The following is a 17,990-nucleotide window of genomic DNA, read 5'->3' on the forward strand; positions in this document are numbered from 1 at the left end:
GTTTGGAGTGAATACTTGCTAACGACTCACTTGAACCCTTATTTTCGTTTCTGATAGCGGTGATGTCGGCAGCCATTTTTCTAATTTCAGCAGCAAGTTCCTGCATGTTGGGACCAGGGTTGCTCTCTACATCCCCTCCCAGCAACAACAGGTATCTTAAAGACACTATGCAGTTTCGAAGCAAAGAACACATAATGCGGTATATATCGGTATTTATGAACATGTAACTTACATAAGTCGCAGTTACACGAGTAGCGAAGTGCGTTTGCGCTACATTTCTTCTGCGCTTTCCGCACATGCAGAGCCATCTTGCGGCAAACACAGAAGACCCTTCCTCTCAATGTACGGCGCTGCCCCGACAGGTGGCGCGCCACGTGCGCATTGGGGCTGTGCTGGGAATGGTGCGAGGCGCGGCGCGGCCTGGACTCCCTCTCCCCTGACGGACGCTTCGCCGTGCTCCCTCATGGGTCGCAGAATCAAGCGTCCTTCCTTTCTTTAGATCACTAGCTGTCTTATCTCGCTGCTCGTGCCGATCACGACGTTTGGCTGGCGTACATCGTTTCCCCCTCCGAGACACCGAGTTCTTTGGCTCGTTCCGCTTGCTCAGGCCCACGTTTCGTTGCCGCGCCTAACGCTGCGTTGCTCGACGCTAACCGCGTGATTGGTGGGTGCAAAGTTCGATGCGGGGCGCCTCGTAAGTGATCGCTGCGCCGTAGCGCATTGTCTTACACCCCTTGGCGGGTCGATGGGAACGCTGTCGCGTCCCACTTTAGAAGGCGAAGCTTAAGCGTCCTCCAATTTTTCTTTTCCGTTCTTGTTTTTATTCTTAGCTTTGGTATAAAATTTATACGTTGACAATGTACTACACTGAAGGTCTTTCATTTTAAAGGCATAATTCAATGCTGCGCTCTAGAAAAAAAAGATGGAAATAACTAAAAGGAGTTGCTAGGAGCTAGGATGCTTTCTTTCGATACAGAGATTGCAAGGAGAAATAAGAGAGAAACCTTTCAGTAAATGTGCGAGACATCAAATTAAAAATTATATTGCGGTGTATACGTGCTTCAACAAAGATTCGAATGTGATACGTATCATATTCGACAAAACCTTTTTGCCACCTGCGGTTCTTAACATGCACCTTAATCTGAGTACATAAGTGTTGTTTAAATGCGTAAGCATTCATACGTTTACCCAACAAGAAAGCCGTCCACCCGTCCGTCTGCCCGCCATGCAAAACGATCGCTTTCAAGCGAGAGCCCGCAGCAGGAAGCGATTTACTTCCGTGCGGCCTGTTGCTTCGACGTGAACGAAGCGGCGAAAATACCGCACTCACCGAGCTCTCAGCACACCTCGCACCCTGCCTGTTTCGCCGATAGCTTTCAATATGCGAACGAGCGTGTCTCTCTTCAACGCCAAGTGGCGTGAACACAGCACGCCAAGCACTCAGCAGTCGACACTCTGTCGGCATCGCGGTCGCCTTCAAGATACGGTCCGCGCGGTCGTGCGATACGCAGCCGCCGGCGGAATAAGCTTGGTCAAGTTGCAAAATAGTTATAGGCGGATATATAAGGTGCTAAAAAGTGATATGTTTTACAATGATCGGAAAGTCATCAGCGCAGCTGGCCCCGCCACGTGCAATACGTTGCTTGCGTCGGCATCGTACCTTGAACCGCCGTTCGCAGTGGTTCGTGGCTCCGCAGCGCTGCCGTTCGTACCGGCCGGATCAAGTGTCACAAAATCGGCAATGAAACCTGGCTGCTGGGAGATGAGTAAGCGGCACTGCGCTTACGCATGCTTAGACAACTCCCACAGGAGTTTCTACGTAATTGCTTTCTCTTTATTGCACTTCGCCCGTAATAAAATGCGGCCGCCGTGGCCCGGATTGAACCAACGACCTCGATCTCAGAAGCGCAAAGCCATACACTGCGCTACCGTGCCGGGTTTGCGAAATGTTAGTTTAAATGCACGATACCGCGCTACGGCTTTCCTTGATAATTTCGTTTAGCACAATCAATGTTGTCCAGTACTCGCACCGATTAGTGCTGGAGATTTATAAGGGCGCTGGAAGTAAGTGAATGGGCTCCTACCTGTACGTGCTCCTTATCTTTTAAGAATACTGGTTGCATTTTACGTTCACTGAACGACATGTATTATACCATTGCCACGTTTCAAATGTGCGACGCTTTCCATCGAATCAAAACGGAACAAGCATTTGCCGAGATGTCCTTACCTATGCCGTTGTCACGCAGTCGGGCAGAGCAACTACGTCCCTCTGTGTTAAGGACCACCGCTGTTACGGTTGCGTCCAGGACAATGTGGCCTCCTTTGCCAACAGCAGCGTATATGACTGCATCTTCTGGGTCCGTGATCGTCTCGTCCTCCGCCTCACACTTAGTTGCTATAGGCCTATTGTTGTCATCTCTGAATTGGGACGTGACCGCCATGGTGATAACCACTCGACCCTTCCTTGAACACTCCACTTGAAGCGTCCACGTGCCGGGCTTAAAACGTAGATCAATCAGTCAGTAAATCATGAAATCAATCAATCAATAAATTTATCAGTAAGTTGAATAGGGAGAGAAAAGCATTACGGCCTTCGCTATTCGCGAACACAATTTTCCACACACAGCTCCTCAGCGGGAGTGCACCGTTCGGCCCTCTCAACTATTATCTGGTACACTCTAGTGGTAAGTTCATAAGTAGCTCGTTTCTTGCATCGCCTTCTATTTAAAGCAAAGACCCTGGGCCTATCTTGGGGCTGTGGCTGCCTGTTGCTGCTGCTCGTGCGTTATGTCCGAATAGTTCATACACAGCGGCAGGACACCGACACCATTTATGAGGGCTGGCTCACACTACTTCACCCGCACCAGCGGAAGATAAAGAGGGAAGCAAGCAAGCAACATTCGGAGGCCTGCGTATAGGCCTCCGAATGTGGGTCGTTGGCCGATGGTGGGGAGGGCAAGGAGGCCGCGACGCAAAGACTCGCGATGAGACGGGAAAGATTGCATTGAAAGAGATCTCCTTACGTTGCGCATGCGCTCTACCATCCGGTTAACAGCGCTAAAACAATCTCACCCACTCACTGGAGACCAGGTATCCCTAACAATTGGCGCAGAAAGCCAGCTCGCCTCTTTTAACTCTTATAAGGCTGTTTACGTTCAAAGGTGTATTGCACTTCTCGTCAACCGGAACAACTCGTCAGGTTTTTATTTGCAGTCCCATTGAATAAACACAAACCATAAGCACTCCTTACGCATTTGCGGAAAGCTTCCCTGTATATGGGTTCCAATAGGGCACATCGGGCCTGCTGCATTTTTTTTTTACTTAAGTAAGCATCCCATGTTCCATAGCTCCACTGAAGGTAGTCATGACAAGTAGAGAGGCCGGTGCACTTAGCATGAAGATGTCTTGGAAAAAACCGTGTTCACATCTCAGCATTCAACTGTTCCAAAGGGAAACAGTGATAAATTAACGCTCAATTCACTGTTCTGCGAAAGGCTTTGCTGTAGCTGCGTCAGCAGAGGTAAAAAAATATGTTCGGAGCCAAAAATTCTACAGTATTTCAAAGTATTAACTATAGCATCATCTACATTACAGAAAATATTTATTTGCTTCTTTACATCTAAAAGCGCTACCCAAACAAAAACTCTAGAAAACGATGATACGATGAATAATGAAAGTAAAATCGAAGAATACGAAGATCGAGTTATTCCACTAAAAGCTGTTACGTAAAATACCAAACTGCGTATGTTGCTTTTTCTATGCACAGAAAGTCCGAGTACAGGAACTAGGAAACCTGACTTTATTACCAATTAAATTCAGCGTATAGTACTTCAGAGCGGGCGCACAAATTACACTACGTGCTCGCTAATAGTTACAATTCCTGGAAGGGACAATATTGAATGTTGTTTGCCGCCTGTTCATAAAAGGATTTTCTTTCTTGCAGGATGTTCTCACGCGGTATACTATTATTGCAAACGTGTTCGGAGAGCGATAATACAAGACAAAGCAATCACGCCTGGAGACGCGATTACTGAAATTGAGCGTGTCGGGGAAGTAGTGCACATTAGCGGAGCGCGACCAAAGATTCCGAGGCACTGATGAACCATGGCTAATACACTGTGGCCATACGTGAGACCGGTTGTAGGTTTCGTGTCTTATTTTCAGCTCACAACATCGGTCTCGATCGTTTTCTCTTGCTTTATTCCTTATAAGCAAACAACTTGTCTCTAACGCATTACATTTTAATTAATAATTTTAATCAATGACGTTCTTCCTTGTGATACTCCACTTCGTCAATTATTTTCCTTTGTCTCGAAACGCTAACTGCATTGAAATTAGGTTGTGCAGTAGCAAAATGCCTATAATAAGGTGCATTTTGGCGTACCCAGCCATAATAAGTGTATCAACTTTGAGCACATATATTTGGTGAGAAGTATATAGTCCGTAGGAACGATATAATTTGGATAAATAGGTTACCTCTCTTTTGTTCAGCGTCCTGCAGTTACCCCTGGATCACCTGAACGTGAAAGGATTGCACATTTCCACACTTCTCTTCGAAACTGGGCATCTTAGCTTTTATCTTACCATACGTTTATCTCATCATCACCGGGCAGCGCCATCACAGGTTGGGAAAGCTGCTGGTGAATGCTGCATAGCTAAGTTCAGTCTGTATCAATTATCTCATATCGACAGATGTTTGGTCATATTAAACCAATGTTTGTTTCTCTTTGACTTATCCGTAAAACCATTTTTTATTGTAACACACGGACAGTATTTCTACAGCTGAATAATATGCAGTTTTACATAAGAATTGCGTAACTCATTTCTGCACCTTTTCAAGGAACGCGAGAATTCGCTGGCGCCTGTTACAGTCAGACGTTTACGCGGAAATCATTAAACGGAGTAAAAATTTAAATCAGATTATACGGTTTTACGTGCAGAAACCACGATCGCACGAAATTTCCGGGAATTCCTGAAATTTGGACCACATGGAGTTCATTAACGTGCACCGAAATCTAAGTGAACGCCCGTTTTTGCATTAGGTCCAAATTGAAATGCGCCATCATGGCCGGGATCAAGCTAAATGGCTACCAGATAAAGGCGAGCAAATGGAAACGACGCTTCTGAGGCTTGATAGCGACGGTTACTTAAGACAAGGAATCCTCTATGGATAATTTTTTTCAGCTTTGACTTGCCCTATCCGGAGGGTCTTCTCCTAGCCCCAACAACCACGAAACAATATTCTTCATCGAGGTCCCAGGCCCAAGGATCGCGACATTCCATAACGATATTATTGCCAGAGAGTTCATAGTATTTGACAACGCAGTTATTTTCTCCAGCACACCCCCCGAGATAACTTTAGCGCCGCTGCAGATGTAATAACAAAACAAACGAAGAGAACGCCAAAAAATATTTCAGTAGCATTCCTTAGTGAAGATGAGCAACGCGTGAAATTCTGCAGGCGATTCGTTGTCCGGGTAACCACTAACTCTAGGAACCACCAAGCACCGCTAAGAGCACAGCGGCTTTATTTGGATGTCCTTTCATTTCATCCTTGAACTCCTCTTCCTCATCTTTTTAGGCATTCCCCTATACTCGCTCATGTCTAAAACCGGTGACGCGCCAAGAGAAGAAATGTTTGCCGTTGCGGAAATGGGCGCACATTCTGATGCAACCGGGCGGTAGGCTAGAATTGTGTCAATCGCGTGCGACTAGTGCCGGCTGTACACTAAGAAAAAGGGTAAAAAGCAGGCGGTGCTTTGAGTAGCGGTGCTGTCCGCATATGTTACGAAGGGCAGAATGACGTCGCAATTTGTGCGGTCGGAGGTGACGTATATTGCAAGCATGTCGCCAAGCATGCGGTTGAAGCATTCTGCAAGGCCATTGGTTTGATGATGGTACGCTGTAGCTGTACGATGAAAATGGTGGCACTTTTTAAGAGTGGATTCGACTACTTCGGATAGGAATACCCGTCCGAGATTACTGAGCAGTTCCTGAGGTGGCACATGATGGAAGATGAATCGAAGAAGCAGGAAGGACGCAACATCGCTCTCGCGCGCTGCAATTTCGGCCTATCGCGTGATGTGATGAACTGCCACAATGCCCCGGTGGTTTCCAGCCGATGTTAGTGGAACAGGCCCATACAAATTGGTGCCGACACACCCAAACGGCCGTGCAGGGCAATGTCTGCAGACTGGCTGGCGAAAGGAGTTGTGGAGATTTCCGGCGCTTAGCATCGGGGCAACGGCGTACATTCTGCACGAAGTTTCAAATCCCTTGCCAGTAGTATCGCTGTTGAAGGCGCTGATAAGTTTTGAAAACTCCTGAGTGTGCACACTGTGGATCGGCTTAGAATGCTGCGTTTATGTCGGAACGGAGGCTGTGAGGTATAACTAATAACCCGTGGTGCTCGTCGGGGCTGTAAATGGTCGGGGAAGGCAGTTGTCGCGAATGGTGAAATGGTGAGCTTGACGACGCAACGTGTGAGGTGGCTGTGCTGGTGGACCAGAAAGAAGGTCTATAAGGGATGTAATGGAATGGTATTTGCGCTGCTCAGACGTAACAGTAGCAAGGTCGAGCGAAGAAACGGCATAGTGGAATAGTGAGCGGCAGGCATTGTCGTCATGCAAGGGAGAAGGTGAGAAGGCTTCAGCCCAAGAATGCTGGCGTCCGTTGTGGCACAGCACGCGAATATGGTAGTCCTGCAGGCGGAGTGCCCATCGGGCGAAGTGCTTGAGGGAGCGCTCAAGGACGACAGCCAAAACAGTACGTGGTGGTACGTTATTTCATCAAATTGAGGGCCATATAAATGAGGCCTGAACTGTGTGAGAAACCAGATGAGGTGACAAGGCATTATTATTCTGTCACAGTGTGCTTTGTCTCAGCTTTTGCAAGTGTACGACTTGCATCAAGCACTACTGTTAAGGAAACCGCTATTTGTGCTGGGTGAGAACAGAGGCGGGAGAGACACCACTGGCATCTGTGTGCAATTCGGCAGGGGCTGTCGGAGAGTTATGGCGTAAAATTGACGGATACGTTACCAAACGACCGAGCATTCTGAAGACTTCATCGCACATGGAAGGCAATGAAGTGAGGGACCCGTTGCTTTTAAGTAGCTTTGTCAGGGGCGATGTGATGGCGGCGAAATCGCGAATGAAGCGTCTGAAGTAAGAGCACAGCCCGACGAACCTGCGTATCTTTTTTAAGGACTTTGGTTGAGGAATTCAGTGACGGCCGGAAGTTTGACTGCATCAGGGCGAATTCCCTCCTTGGATACGATATAACCAAGCATTATCCGCTGCCGAGTGGCAAATCGGCACTTGTTGAGGTTTAGCGGCAGCCCAGTGTTTTTAGACACCTTAAAACGGACCTGATGCGTCAGAGAGTGCGTGATGTAATGAGCGAAAACAAGAACGTCGGCGAGAAAGCACAAGCACGTGTGCCACATCAAGGCATGCAGATTTGTGTCCATCATGCGCTCAAAATTTCCGGGCGCACTACGAAGTCCAAAGGGCATTACGCACTAAATTCGTATAAGCATTCTGTGTTCGGCCGATCGGCGTCTACCATGGGTACTCACCGATACACTGAGGGCAAATCTAGAAATGAAAAAAAAAACTTGGTGCCATGTAGACGGTCATTCACATGTGCTCGCGGGAGATAGTAGCTGTCCTTGCGAGTGATCTTATTTTAGGCGGCGGTATTCGGAAGAGAACCGCATGGGACCATCGTTCTTCGTAATTAGGGTGACAGGAGATGCCCTGAAACAGTTACAAGGTCGTATCACCTCGAGTCGCAGCATGCCTTCACCTTGATCCTTGAATAGACGGCGTTCTGCAGGCGATACATGATAAGGACGTTGCTGCAATGGCGGTTGCGGGCCAATATCTACGCAATGTGTAACAGCCTGTGTCCGACCATGGCAAGATTGCCCTACATCAAAAGGAAAATGAAATTCTTCTAAAAGGCACAAAAACTGAGACAGTTGGGCCGGTGTAAGGTCATCGGCAATCGGAAGAAGCGAACACATCGCTGGACGACAGGGACACACAAAAACAGCACTGAGCGTACTGGAACTAGTACAGTCATTGTGGTCAGACAAGTCTATACCTTGAACGTCTTCGATCGTTTCTACATTGCCACGACTTCCCCTCGGAGCAGCAATACAAAGTATGAAAACAGGTCGCAAAGGAAAATTGTGCTGTAGCCCTGTGTGATGTCCAATGTGGCAAAAAATTGCTGCAGACGTTTACAGTTACAAAGTGCTCAGATGGAGACAGTAGTGTAACAACGCCTGAGTCTCCGGTGCAGGACGTGGGCGCGAGTGTTGACGCGTTCAGAGGAACATGGATGTCTAGTTAGTCAAGTAGTTTCCCAGAAAGCGAAGGGCCAATCCAAGGATAGCGATACCTTTAGTTCGGCCCGTGTGGAACGAATAACGGCATTGTGGTGCGAGAGAAAATCCCAGCTGAGGATAACGTCAGCCGACGATAACGCTGCAGTCGGGGCCTAGCCACGAAGTCGGCATAACGGAGAGCCATGCTTGGAGAGAGTGGTTGGGTCCTCGCAACGACTTCAGTGAATCTGAGTGTTGCTGCTGAAAGGATCTGTTGGGGCGGCGCAACGACGTCCGCGTATAGCGTAGTCGAACAGCCGCAAGAAGATGTTGGCGATGGTCTGGCAAGACCTCGGTGATTTCCTGCTCGATCGTGCGACGGAACGGAGGCAGAGAATGCGATGCAGGTTGCCGTAGATGAGGCGGCTGAGCCAAGGACATCAAAGAGAGCTAGCGTGCAAATCCCGCCCGAACTAGCGCGTTCATTTCAGCAAACAACACTGACTGGCGGGAGATGATAGCCAAACCAGCCAAGAGGTCGTCGAACGAAAAAGGGCGACGTGGCAGCTAGCAGTGAATGCGTAGCTTCTCGTAGCTTTGGCATAAAGTGACGATATCTGCCACGTAATGAGGATTCGTACCAAGTAGCATGTTGTATGTAGCGTCCTCTATCTCGTTCATGACATTTCTGATTCAGTCGGTCTCGGATATCGTTGCGTTGACTTTCTTGCCCAAGTTCAGTACATCATCAATGTACCCGGTAAATGATTCACCCGGCTACTGTGCAGGTTCTCGCAAGGACGACTCCGCTCACTGCTTGCGCAAAGCAGGGCGGCAACACACAGTCCCTAAAAAGGTCTTCAACGAGGGCCACGTCGGAAAAGCAGTCTCGCGGTTGTTGTACTGGAGACTGGCGACACCCGCGAGATGGAAGAGCACGTTGCTCATTTTGGCGGGATCGTCCCATTTCTTGTGGGCGCTTACCCTAGCTGATGTCGCAGGCCATTTCTCGACGTTGGTGTCGTGCGGGCCACTAAATATGGCAGGGTCTTTCTCGCGAGCCATACTGCAGCATAAGACCGACTGTGGAGGCGCTGGCTGGGATGCGTTTTCAGGCATGGTTGAGCGTAGGGCATGGAATCGAAGTTCGAGGATTTACATTGTAGGCCGAAACAAACTCCACTACTTCTAAAGGTGTTGATTAGCCGCCAGCGGTTGTGCTTATCGTCAGACCATGGCATGGACTTTCAGTACAAGTGGTGCTTCCCGAACAAAGCGCTGGAGATATTAACCCACTAGAAGGCGCTAGAGAAGATGGCCCACTAAGGCCTACCTCTTCTTCGCTACAGTTATTGCAATGAGGTAATTTTTTTATAATTTTCAAACCTGGTAGACTCTAACGAGTTGTAATGCTGGGAACGGCCCGTTACCAGGTTTGAGAGCCAAATTCCCTCTGCCTCGAACAATACCAAGCAGTTCATGTCGTACTGTATTTCATAAATACGGCACTTATGCCCTGAACGAGAAACGCCAATGCATGAAAGCCCCTAACCCTAGAGCTGGAGTAGAATTGGCACATATTCCCAGTTACTCAACAAGCATAAGATAGCTGACATAAGGAAGTATAATATGGATAGAATTGAGCATTCTCTCAGGAACGGAGGAAGTCTAAAAGCAGTGAAGAAGAAACTAGGAATAGGCAAGGATCCGATGTATGCGTTAAGAGACAAAGCCGGCAATATCATTACTAATATTGCTACGGCACAACATGTGCGATCACGAAAGGCGAGCAGCGTGAAGCCGACGACGACGATTAGAAGCTAGCGCGGGCTGTTGCCTCTTGGCCAAGCGCAGCGTATTGCCTTGCAAACATACTTGTAAATAGCTTTTTGTCGGTGTCTTCCTACGTAACAATATGGATGAGATGGTTCCAAGTGGCTGAGGAGTTCTATAGAGATTTATACAGTACCAGTGGCACCCACGACGATAATGGAAGAGAAAATAGTCTAGAGGAATTCGAAATCCAGAAGGTAAGGCTGGAAGAAGTAAAGAAAGCCTTGGGAGATATGCAAAGGGGGAAGGCAGCTGGGGAGGATCAGGTAACAGCAGATTTGTTGAAGGATGGTGGACAGATTGTTCTAGAGAAACTGGCCACTCTGTGTACGCAATGCCTCATGACCTCGAGCGTACCGGAATCCTTGAAAGACGCCAAAATAATCTTAATCCATAAGAAAGGGGACGTTAAACACTTGAAAAATTATAGACCGATCAGCTTCCGTTGCCTACAGAGTATTTACTAAGGTAATCGCAAGTACAATCAGCAACACTTTGGACTTCTGTCAACAAAAGGGTCAGGGAGAATTTCGTAAAGGCTACTCAATAATAGACCATATTCACACTAGCAATCTGGTGATAGAGAAATGTCCGGAATATAACCAACCCTTACATATAGCTTTCATGGATTACGAGAAAGCGTTTTAATCAGTCGGAAGCTCAGCAGACATGCAGGCATTAAGGAATAAGGGTGTAGATGAGCCATATGTAAAAACGCTGAAAGATGTCTATAGTGGCTCCACAGCCACCGTAGTCCTGCATAAAGAAGGCAACAAAATCCCAAAACGACGACGTCAGGCAGGGAGATACGATCTCTCCATTGCTATTCACAGCGTGTTTAGAAGAAGTATTCAGAGACCTGGATTGAAAAGAATTCGGGTAATAGGTAATGGAGAATACCTTTGTAACTTGCGATTCGCTGATGATATTGCCTTGCTTAGTAACTCAGGGTAAAAATTGCAATGGATGCTCACTGACCTGGATAGACAAAGCAGAAGGGTGGTTATAAACATTATTCTGCAAAAAACTAAAGTAATGTTTAACAGTCCCTGAATAGAACAGCAATTAACGATAGCTAGCGAGGCACTGGGAGAGGTAAGGGGATACATCTACTTAGGGCAGATAGTGACCGTGTATCCGGATCATGAGGCTGAAATAATGAGAAGAATAAGAATGGGCTGGGGTGCATTTGGCAGGCATTCTCAGATCATAAACAGCAGGTTGCCATTATCTCTCAAGTGTACAACAGCTGTGTCTTACCAGTACTCACGTACAGTGCAGAAACCGGGAGCATTACGAAAATCGTCCTACTTAAATTGAGGACGACACAACGAGCTATAGAAATAAGAATGATGGGTGTAACGTCAAGAGGATATGAAGAGAGCAGACTGGGTGAGGGAACAAACGCGAGTTAATGGTATCTTAGTTGAAATCAAGAAAAAGAAATGGGCATTGGCATGCCGTGTAATGAGAAGGGACGATAACCGGTGGTCATAAAAGGTTACGGACTGCATTCCAAGAGAAGAGAAACGTAGCAGGGGGTGGCAGACAGTTAGTTGGGCGGATGAGGTTAAGAAGTTTGCAGGGACAACGTGGCCGCAATTAGCACATGACCGGGGTAGTTGGAGAAGTATGGGAAGATCTTTGCCTAGCAGTGGGCGTAGCCACGCTGATGATGATGATGACTAAGCGGTGTGTATGAGAGAGAGAGAAAGAAAGAAATAGAAGGCAGGGAAAACAGTCGTAGAGATACTAAACAAATTAGGAGCTCAGTTTAGGACAGACTTTCAAAGAGAGATGTTTCAACTGAAATGCTACTCGAACGCGGACTGGGGCATTGAAACTTCTATCGGTCCTATTCCAGCAACTGTGAACAAACTTATTCAGTTATCTAAAGCGCACTGCATCTACAGTATTTTCATGATTGGTAGGTGATGAGAAGTGGCTGGTGAAAAAAAAGGTCGAACAAGAGTAATCCGCATATTCTATAAATCCTGGTTTCTAAGGATAAAGTCATACCGTGGCTGGGCTTGGTATGGTGAGTGATTTTTCCTTGCCGCTCTCACTTTCCCCACAATTCTGACACCTCTTTCCTGTGGGGTCCACCAGCCAGGCCATGAGGGAGTAATTTCCAGCAGATTCACGGATGATTGAAACAACCGTGTTGTTTCCCAGGCCTTCATCAAGAATAAATGTTTCTTGGACAGTTCCGTTGAAGCCTTTCGTTATGTACATAATCTGCGAAATGAAGAAATGATAGTTTACTTATTGCGCAGTGCGGTGAAAACAGATCTATTTGTCAAATAATGGAAGAGTTGTTGGCTAAAATCAGCTCAACAGATCGGTTTGACAGGAGCACATGCTACAGCCACCTCTGTAGAAAGAGATCGGTGATGCCAGCAAGCGAGCCACAATACTAAAAAAGACAAACACATGAGATAAAATATTTCTATAATAAAAGTGCGCTGGTAACAGATGATGTGAGCGGTACCTAATTAAAAAAATATTTGTTCGGAAAGAAGTAAGTTTTCAAGGCACAGTTCTCTTATTATAGGATAAACTTCTACGTTCACCTAAAACACCGCAGTGTGCGAACTGCCGGTCTTATATTTGTGTTCTAGGGATTCACGTACCTAAGCCGCGTATTTATTTAGTATTATTTAATATACTTTCGGGACCAAGAGTGTTGTTTTTGGGATTGCTTATGAAGAGTCAACAAGAAACGACGAAAAATACTACGCGTACCTCGTAATTTGTGCCACATATTAAAAATATGCAAGTGCCCCGTAGAAGGACAGAACTAAAGTCACTCTGTTTGCTCTGGCTTGCAACAACTCAGATTATTCGATTACATATCAATGATTGTTCATTTATTATTAATATGCTTGTCACAGATTATGCTCAGAGTAAAAGTATTATTGAGAAAGCAGTCGGCCATACTGAATAGCTATCCATCTAGCGTTCCGATCCACGATACATCCTACATGCATGTTTTTGCAAGCGTGAAATAAAGCAAAAAAAGAAAAATACGAGAACTTGGAGAGGAACTAAACGACCACCTGGGTAATATACATAAAGCAGACAAAATTGTTGTGTTACCCACCTATTTGCATTACACGCTAATTTGCGAGCAGGGCTTTCGGAAAACGTTCCTAAGCATAGTACCTGCTTCACGTAAATATTCGGCTAATATAAAATATTTTCGTATGAGAATAACCGTTGCTATTTACAGAATAGCGATATTAGTTTTCTGAAACAGTTTAGGAATTCTAACTTTTAATATGCTTCGCTTGTTGTTAAATAACCAATTATTACCCATATTAAAAACATGCGAAGTCATAAATGACTTTTTGTAGATTGACTGGAATTTCACTTTCTCTCCTCAATGCAATAAAGATAGGTGAAATGGGTCGAGTAATTGTTTCAAAAGTGCATTTTACGTGCATTTGAACAGGTCAATCGAGGATGACTCCGAGCTAAACCTTTCTGTAAGTTCTCCAATGCGCGGTATCGCACTTTTTGGTGGCGAGAATAACCAGGATGTTAAATAGATGCAGAAACTCTGAGTGCCTCTAGGAATATTCTTAGTTGAACGCTGCAAATCTGTACTTACATACATAGGTTCCTCGGAGCGCTCGGGCCAGGTGAGGTGCTTCTTAAAGGCACTCCTAATGTCGAGTGTGGGATTGTATCCATCGTTTGGAAAGCACTCGCCGTCAGCAGACTGGGAGATGGCCAATCTTGTAGCATTAGCGAGGTTCCTGAGCTCGTTTGTCGCCTTACGATGAGATCTTTCCGCACCTTCTTTGAATGCGGCTATTTGTGGTGCCAATTCATAGAGATTTGGCAGCGTAGTACCTTGGCCAGGAACCAGTGGTTCAGTGGCATTACCTTTTGCAGTTTCACTGGTCGTAATGAGCCCCTGAAAGCGATAGGTACCACCAGAAGTAAACTTTATTACTGAGCTCTTCTCTGCGCTTCATATGACGTGAGCAGACGCTGGTGGCGAGAAATCAATGGACACATCCGCTCCTATGTTTGCGTATCAAATGAAATTACTGCACTAATATTAGCATCAAACAGTGGCGTACGAAATACCATCCCGTGCCTTTGAGCAGCAGCTGAAAATTACTCGAACCTATATTTTTTACAAACTCCGCAAATGTTCTTGACCACAACTGATTCTTTGTATTTTCACAAACCCGGTTTCCCTATTTATCGTGTTGTGAAAACGATTACGAACTTCCACGCTCAAAATGACAGTATTACATGAATAATATTCGCTTCTCAGTTGCAACCCTTATTTTCTACAGAAGTTATGCGGGCACATGAACCGTGTCCGAGCAGTTGGCGCTGTCATCCCACCGTCGTGCTGTCGCGGTACCGACTACGGCGCATGCGTCCTTCGCGCGTGGCTGGTTAGAAGGTTGCGAGAAGAGCGCAGTGCGCTTGCCTGCAAAAACGATAAAGCCCAAATCTACACGCCGTCCCACTGCTGTCATTTGGCAAAGCAGCGGAGTGAGCGCAAGGTTAAAACTTCGTGTGCTTGTGCACATTGTCAGCATTGCGGCCATTATGCGCATTGCTTTCCTGCACGTAACGTTGACACGACACGGTCTCATCTCTTGCAGCTTCGAGGTGTGACGCTTGAAAGCTGCTGTCGCCATTGCTCATTACGACAGCGCTGTGAATCGCCTAGTTGATAGATACCAGGTTTATAGATAGTGCTCATTCTTCCGTTGCTGATTTGGTAGTGCAGAACTTCATATTTTGCCAATATATACGCGTTTCACGCAGAAAATTTGCTTTTTTCTTTACAAAATAGCAACGCATTTTGCCGATGTGTATATTACAATTTCGGTCAATGGCTGCGTGGACTTCATCAGTCAGTTTGTCTTTAGCCTTCTCCCCGCAATGCCAATGAATGGTGCACACATTGATGCATCCAAAGCTGATGCATGTTCCATCTGCAAAGGAGCAGCTGCTTCGGGTGCCATGGCGCACAGCGCGCTTATCGCTGAAACAGCGTTCGAGGAGCTTTCAATTTCTTTCTTTTGCTTTCAATGTTTCATGAGCAAAACTCCGTGTTTTCAAGTGACTGCGTTTATTTGGCTCTTTCACTCATTTTCGTGGTAGTAAGCGGTGTTCCGTGGTGGGACATTCAAAGCCGATACAAAGATTCCGATGGAAGCGCGATGTGTTATCGCGCAAGCAAATTGCAGGATGCGTTCGTAGGCAAAGGCAAACCAGTGTTGCTCGTCGAGGCGTACATAAATTCGCATAACGGATTTGCGCTTGCGCACATGCCGCTGTAGTCGAGGCACATGTGAACGGTCGGCTTATAGGCATAGCGCTGACTTTTGCACCATTGCAAATGTGCTGGTGAATGGGTCTGCTTTTTATGAAATTATGCATTCGAAAAGCAGACGCTTCCTGAATACTATGACTGCTGGAAATGAATGCTTTCAAGCGCCTCTTCTTCAGAAACAAAGGCGAAAAAAAAATTTCAGCTGTGCTAATAATTCCCCTTCCAAAATGTTTTCTGCCGAACAATCCACCGTCACTTCGAGAATAACATGGTAAGTGAGAAACCACGCAACAACATACAGCTAACGACACCGCCAAGGAATTCCTGTGCAATCTGCCCGAAATTCCACGATCTTGTTATGCAAATAAAGGGTGAGGCGTGAAGACAGGACTAAGAGTAGAGAAGTGTCGTCCACTTCCATACTGTGGTGTCCTGTCTTAACGCCTCACTTTCTTGCATAATGAATCCTTACCAACTAGCTCAGCTTTCTGTTGTGCCAAGATCTTGTTTGTGCACATTCGGGCCCTTTTAAAATTTTAACAGGTAAGATGTACTTCACTGAACAACAAATTATCCACAGATGTAACTTGCAAAGTTTGCGAACATTTCAGAAACGGAGAGCCCAAAGAGTACCTTCGCCTCTTATTTGCGCGACTGGATGAACACGGCCTGATACTAAAGACCAAGAAATGGATTTTCGGATTTAGAGCCTGGGATTTACTCGGCCATCGCATTTCACGCCAAGGCATCAAAGCACGGGAATTACTGCTGCGGGAAATCGAGCCCTTCCCTTGTCCAATCTCCTTCCGAAAGTCGCGCGAGTTTCTCGGGCTCATAAATTTTTCACAGGAACTTCATACCATCCTGTGGGCGAGTTCTTCGACCGCTTACCGATCTGCTGCCTTGCGACTCTTAGAAACCGCCTACCATCCACTGGTTCTAGGAGCATGAACAGTTCTTCCAGCAAGCGAAAATGCAGTTGGGGAATAGAGTGTTGCTGATTCATCCGTTGCTCGACGCGCCACTGTCCTTATGGTAGACACGTCGACTATTTCAGTGGGTGCAGTACTGCAGCAGCACGAAAGCACTGACTGACAGCTCGGGACAGCACTTTGGCGAGAGAGATGTTGGTCATCTATTGCGGTGTCACACATTTTTGCTCTTTTTATTGAAGGTTGTACATTTACATTCCGTAAGCATTCGTTTTAACGCCGTTAGCCTTCGTTTTATAGAACAACAGTTCGTCGTACTCAGAACATATGATTCAACAACTTTCCTTTTTTCCCAATTTTCTGCGGACATGTGCCTAATCTCTGGGACATAAAATCGGGCAGGGTACGCACTATCGCGCATCAGCACTTTGCCGGCTGGCGGTTGGAATTTCCCAGCTCCAGCCGCTGCCCAGCAAAACGGCCCTGAATTCCACCAAATGTGGGAAGAGGGCTCGCCGCTCCAGCATGCGAAGTTGCCGCTTCCCCACACAAGAACATTCGTCATGTACGACACATCGCACGCAGCTCCTAGCCTACTTGCGCCCCTACAGTTTCGGCTGCCAATATTCGATTCACTGCACGGGCTAAGCCATCTCGCCTTTACAGCAAGACAGACTTATCGCAGAGTGATTCATATGGCCAAGGTTCAACAGCGATGTTCGAAGCTGGGCATTAGGCTGCAAGCCTGTCTTGCTGTGAAAGTGGCCTGACACATATGTTTAGCGGTGCAGCCGTTACGACCATAATAGCGCCGTTTCAATCACGTGCGTCTAGAGTTGGTGGGATCTCTTCCGCCCTATTAAGTTTTCAAGTACCTCCTCATGTGTGTCGGCTAGTGTTTGGGGTGGCCTAAGGCGACACCTCTACAAGACGTCAAGGGCGAAACAGTGGCGGAAGCATTTGTTGCCACGTGGGCACTGTGGTTCGGTTGCGCTGTGCACATAACTACTGACCGAGGCCGGTAATTCCAAAGCACCTTTCTTTTAAGCCCTTGCGGGACTGCTGGGCGCGCGCCTTCATAACACCATGGCTTACCACCCACAGAGCAGTGGCATGGTCCAGCATCTACACCGACAACTGAAGGGGTCATTGACCGTCACGCTGAATAGAAAGCACTGGGATGACAGGCTAGGATGTACAAAGGATCCAACTACTCCTTCATCAGTGGCGTAGCTAAAGATGTCGTTCGGGGGGGTTGAGGGGGCTCACGTTCCAGCTTGGCCTCCTCCTTATAGAGTTCATTGCTGGATCAAATACATAAACGATAACTGCATTGTCATTGCCAAAGATGCTGCAAACAAATTCTTGAACGCTACGCACTGTTGTTTCGAAACATATTGTTTCGAAAGCAGCGAAGCAGTGCATGCTGCGGATATAAAAAATGTAAAGTCATGAAATAAACAAGGTCAAATATTTTAAATGAAACTATCATTCAAGAACTTTGTGCACATTTTTGTACATATGTAATGGCCGGAGAAAAAATCTCATTGACGCTGTCCTTTGTTCGAATTTATTGCGCAGG

The 17,990-nt window shown here is 46.6% G+C and overlaps 1 protein-coding gene across 1 annotated transcript in view; it reads right to left on the reverse strand.

Annotated features, from left to right (window-relative positions):
* Positions 1–17,990, reverse strand: part of LOC142558367 (calcium-activated chloride channel regulator 1-like) — a 182,623-nt gene that overhangs the window by 27,047 nt on the left and 137,586 nt on the right. The window contains exons 7-9 of the mRNA XM_075670509.1: positions 13,782–14,090; positions 12,188–12,406; positions 2,228–2,498 (exon numbers count right to left, since the gene is read on the reverse strand). Coding sequence (XP_075526624.1) covers positions 2,228–2,498; positions 12,188–12,406; positions 13,782–14,090 — 799 coding nt within the window. The remainder of the gene's footprint in view (positions 1–2,227; positions 2,499–12,187; positions 12,407–13,781; positions 14,091–17,990) is intronic.

This window comes from Dermacentor variabilis, chromosome 9, assembly GCF_050947875.1.
Source record: "Dermacentor variabilis isolate Ectoservices chromosome 9, ASM5094787v1, whole genome shotgun sequence".
NCBI lineage: Eukaryota > Metazoa > Arthropoda > Arachnida > Ixodida > Ixodidae > Dermacentor > Dermacentor variabilis.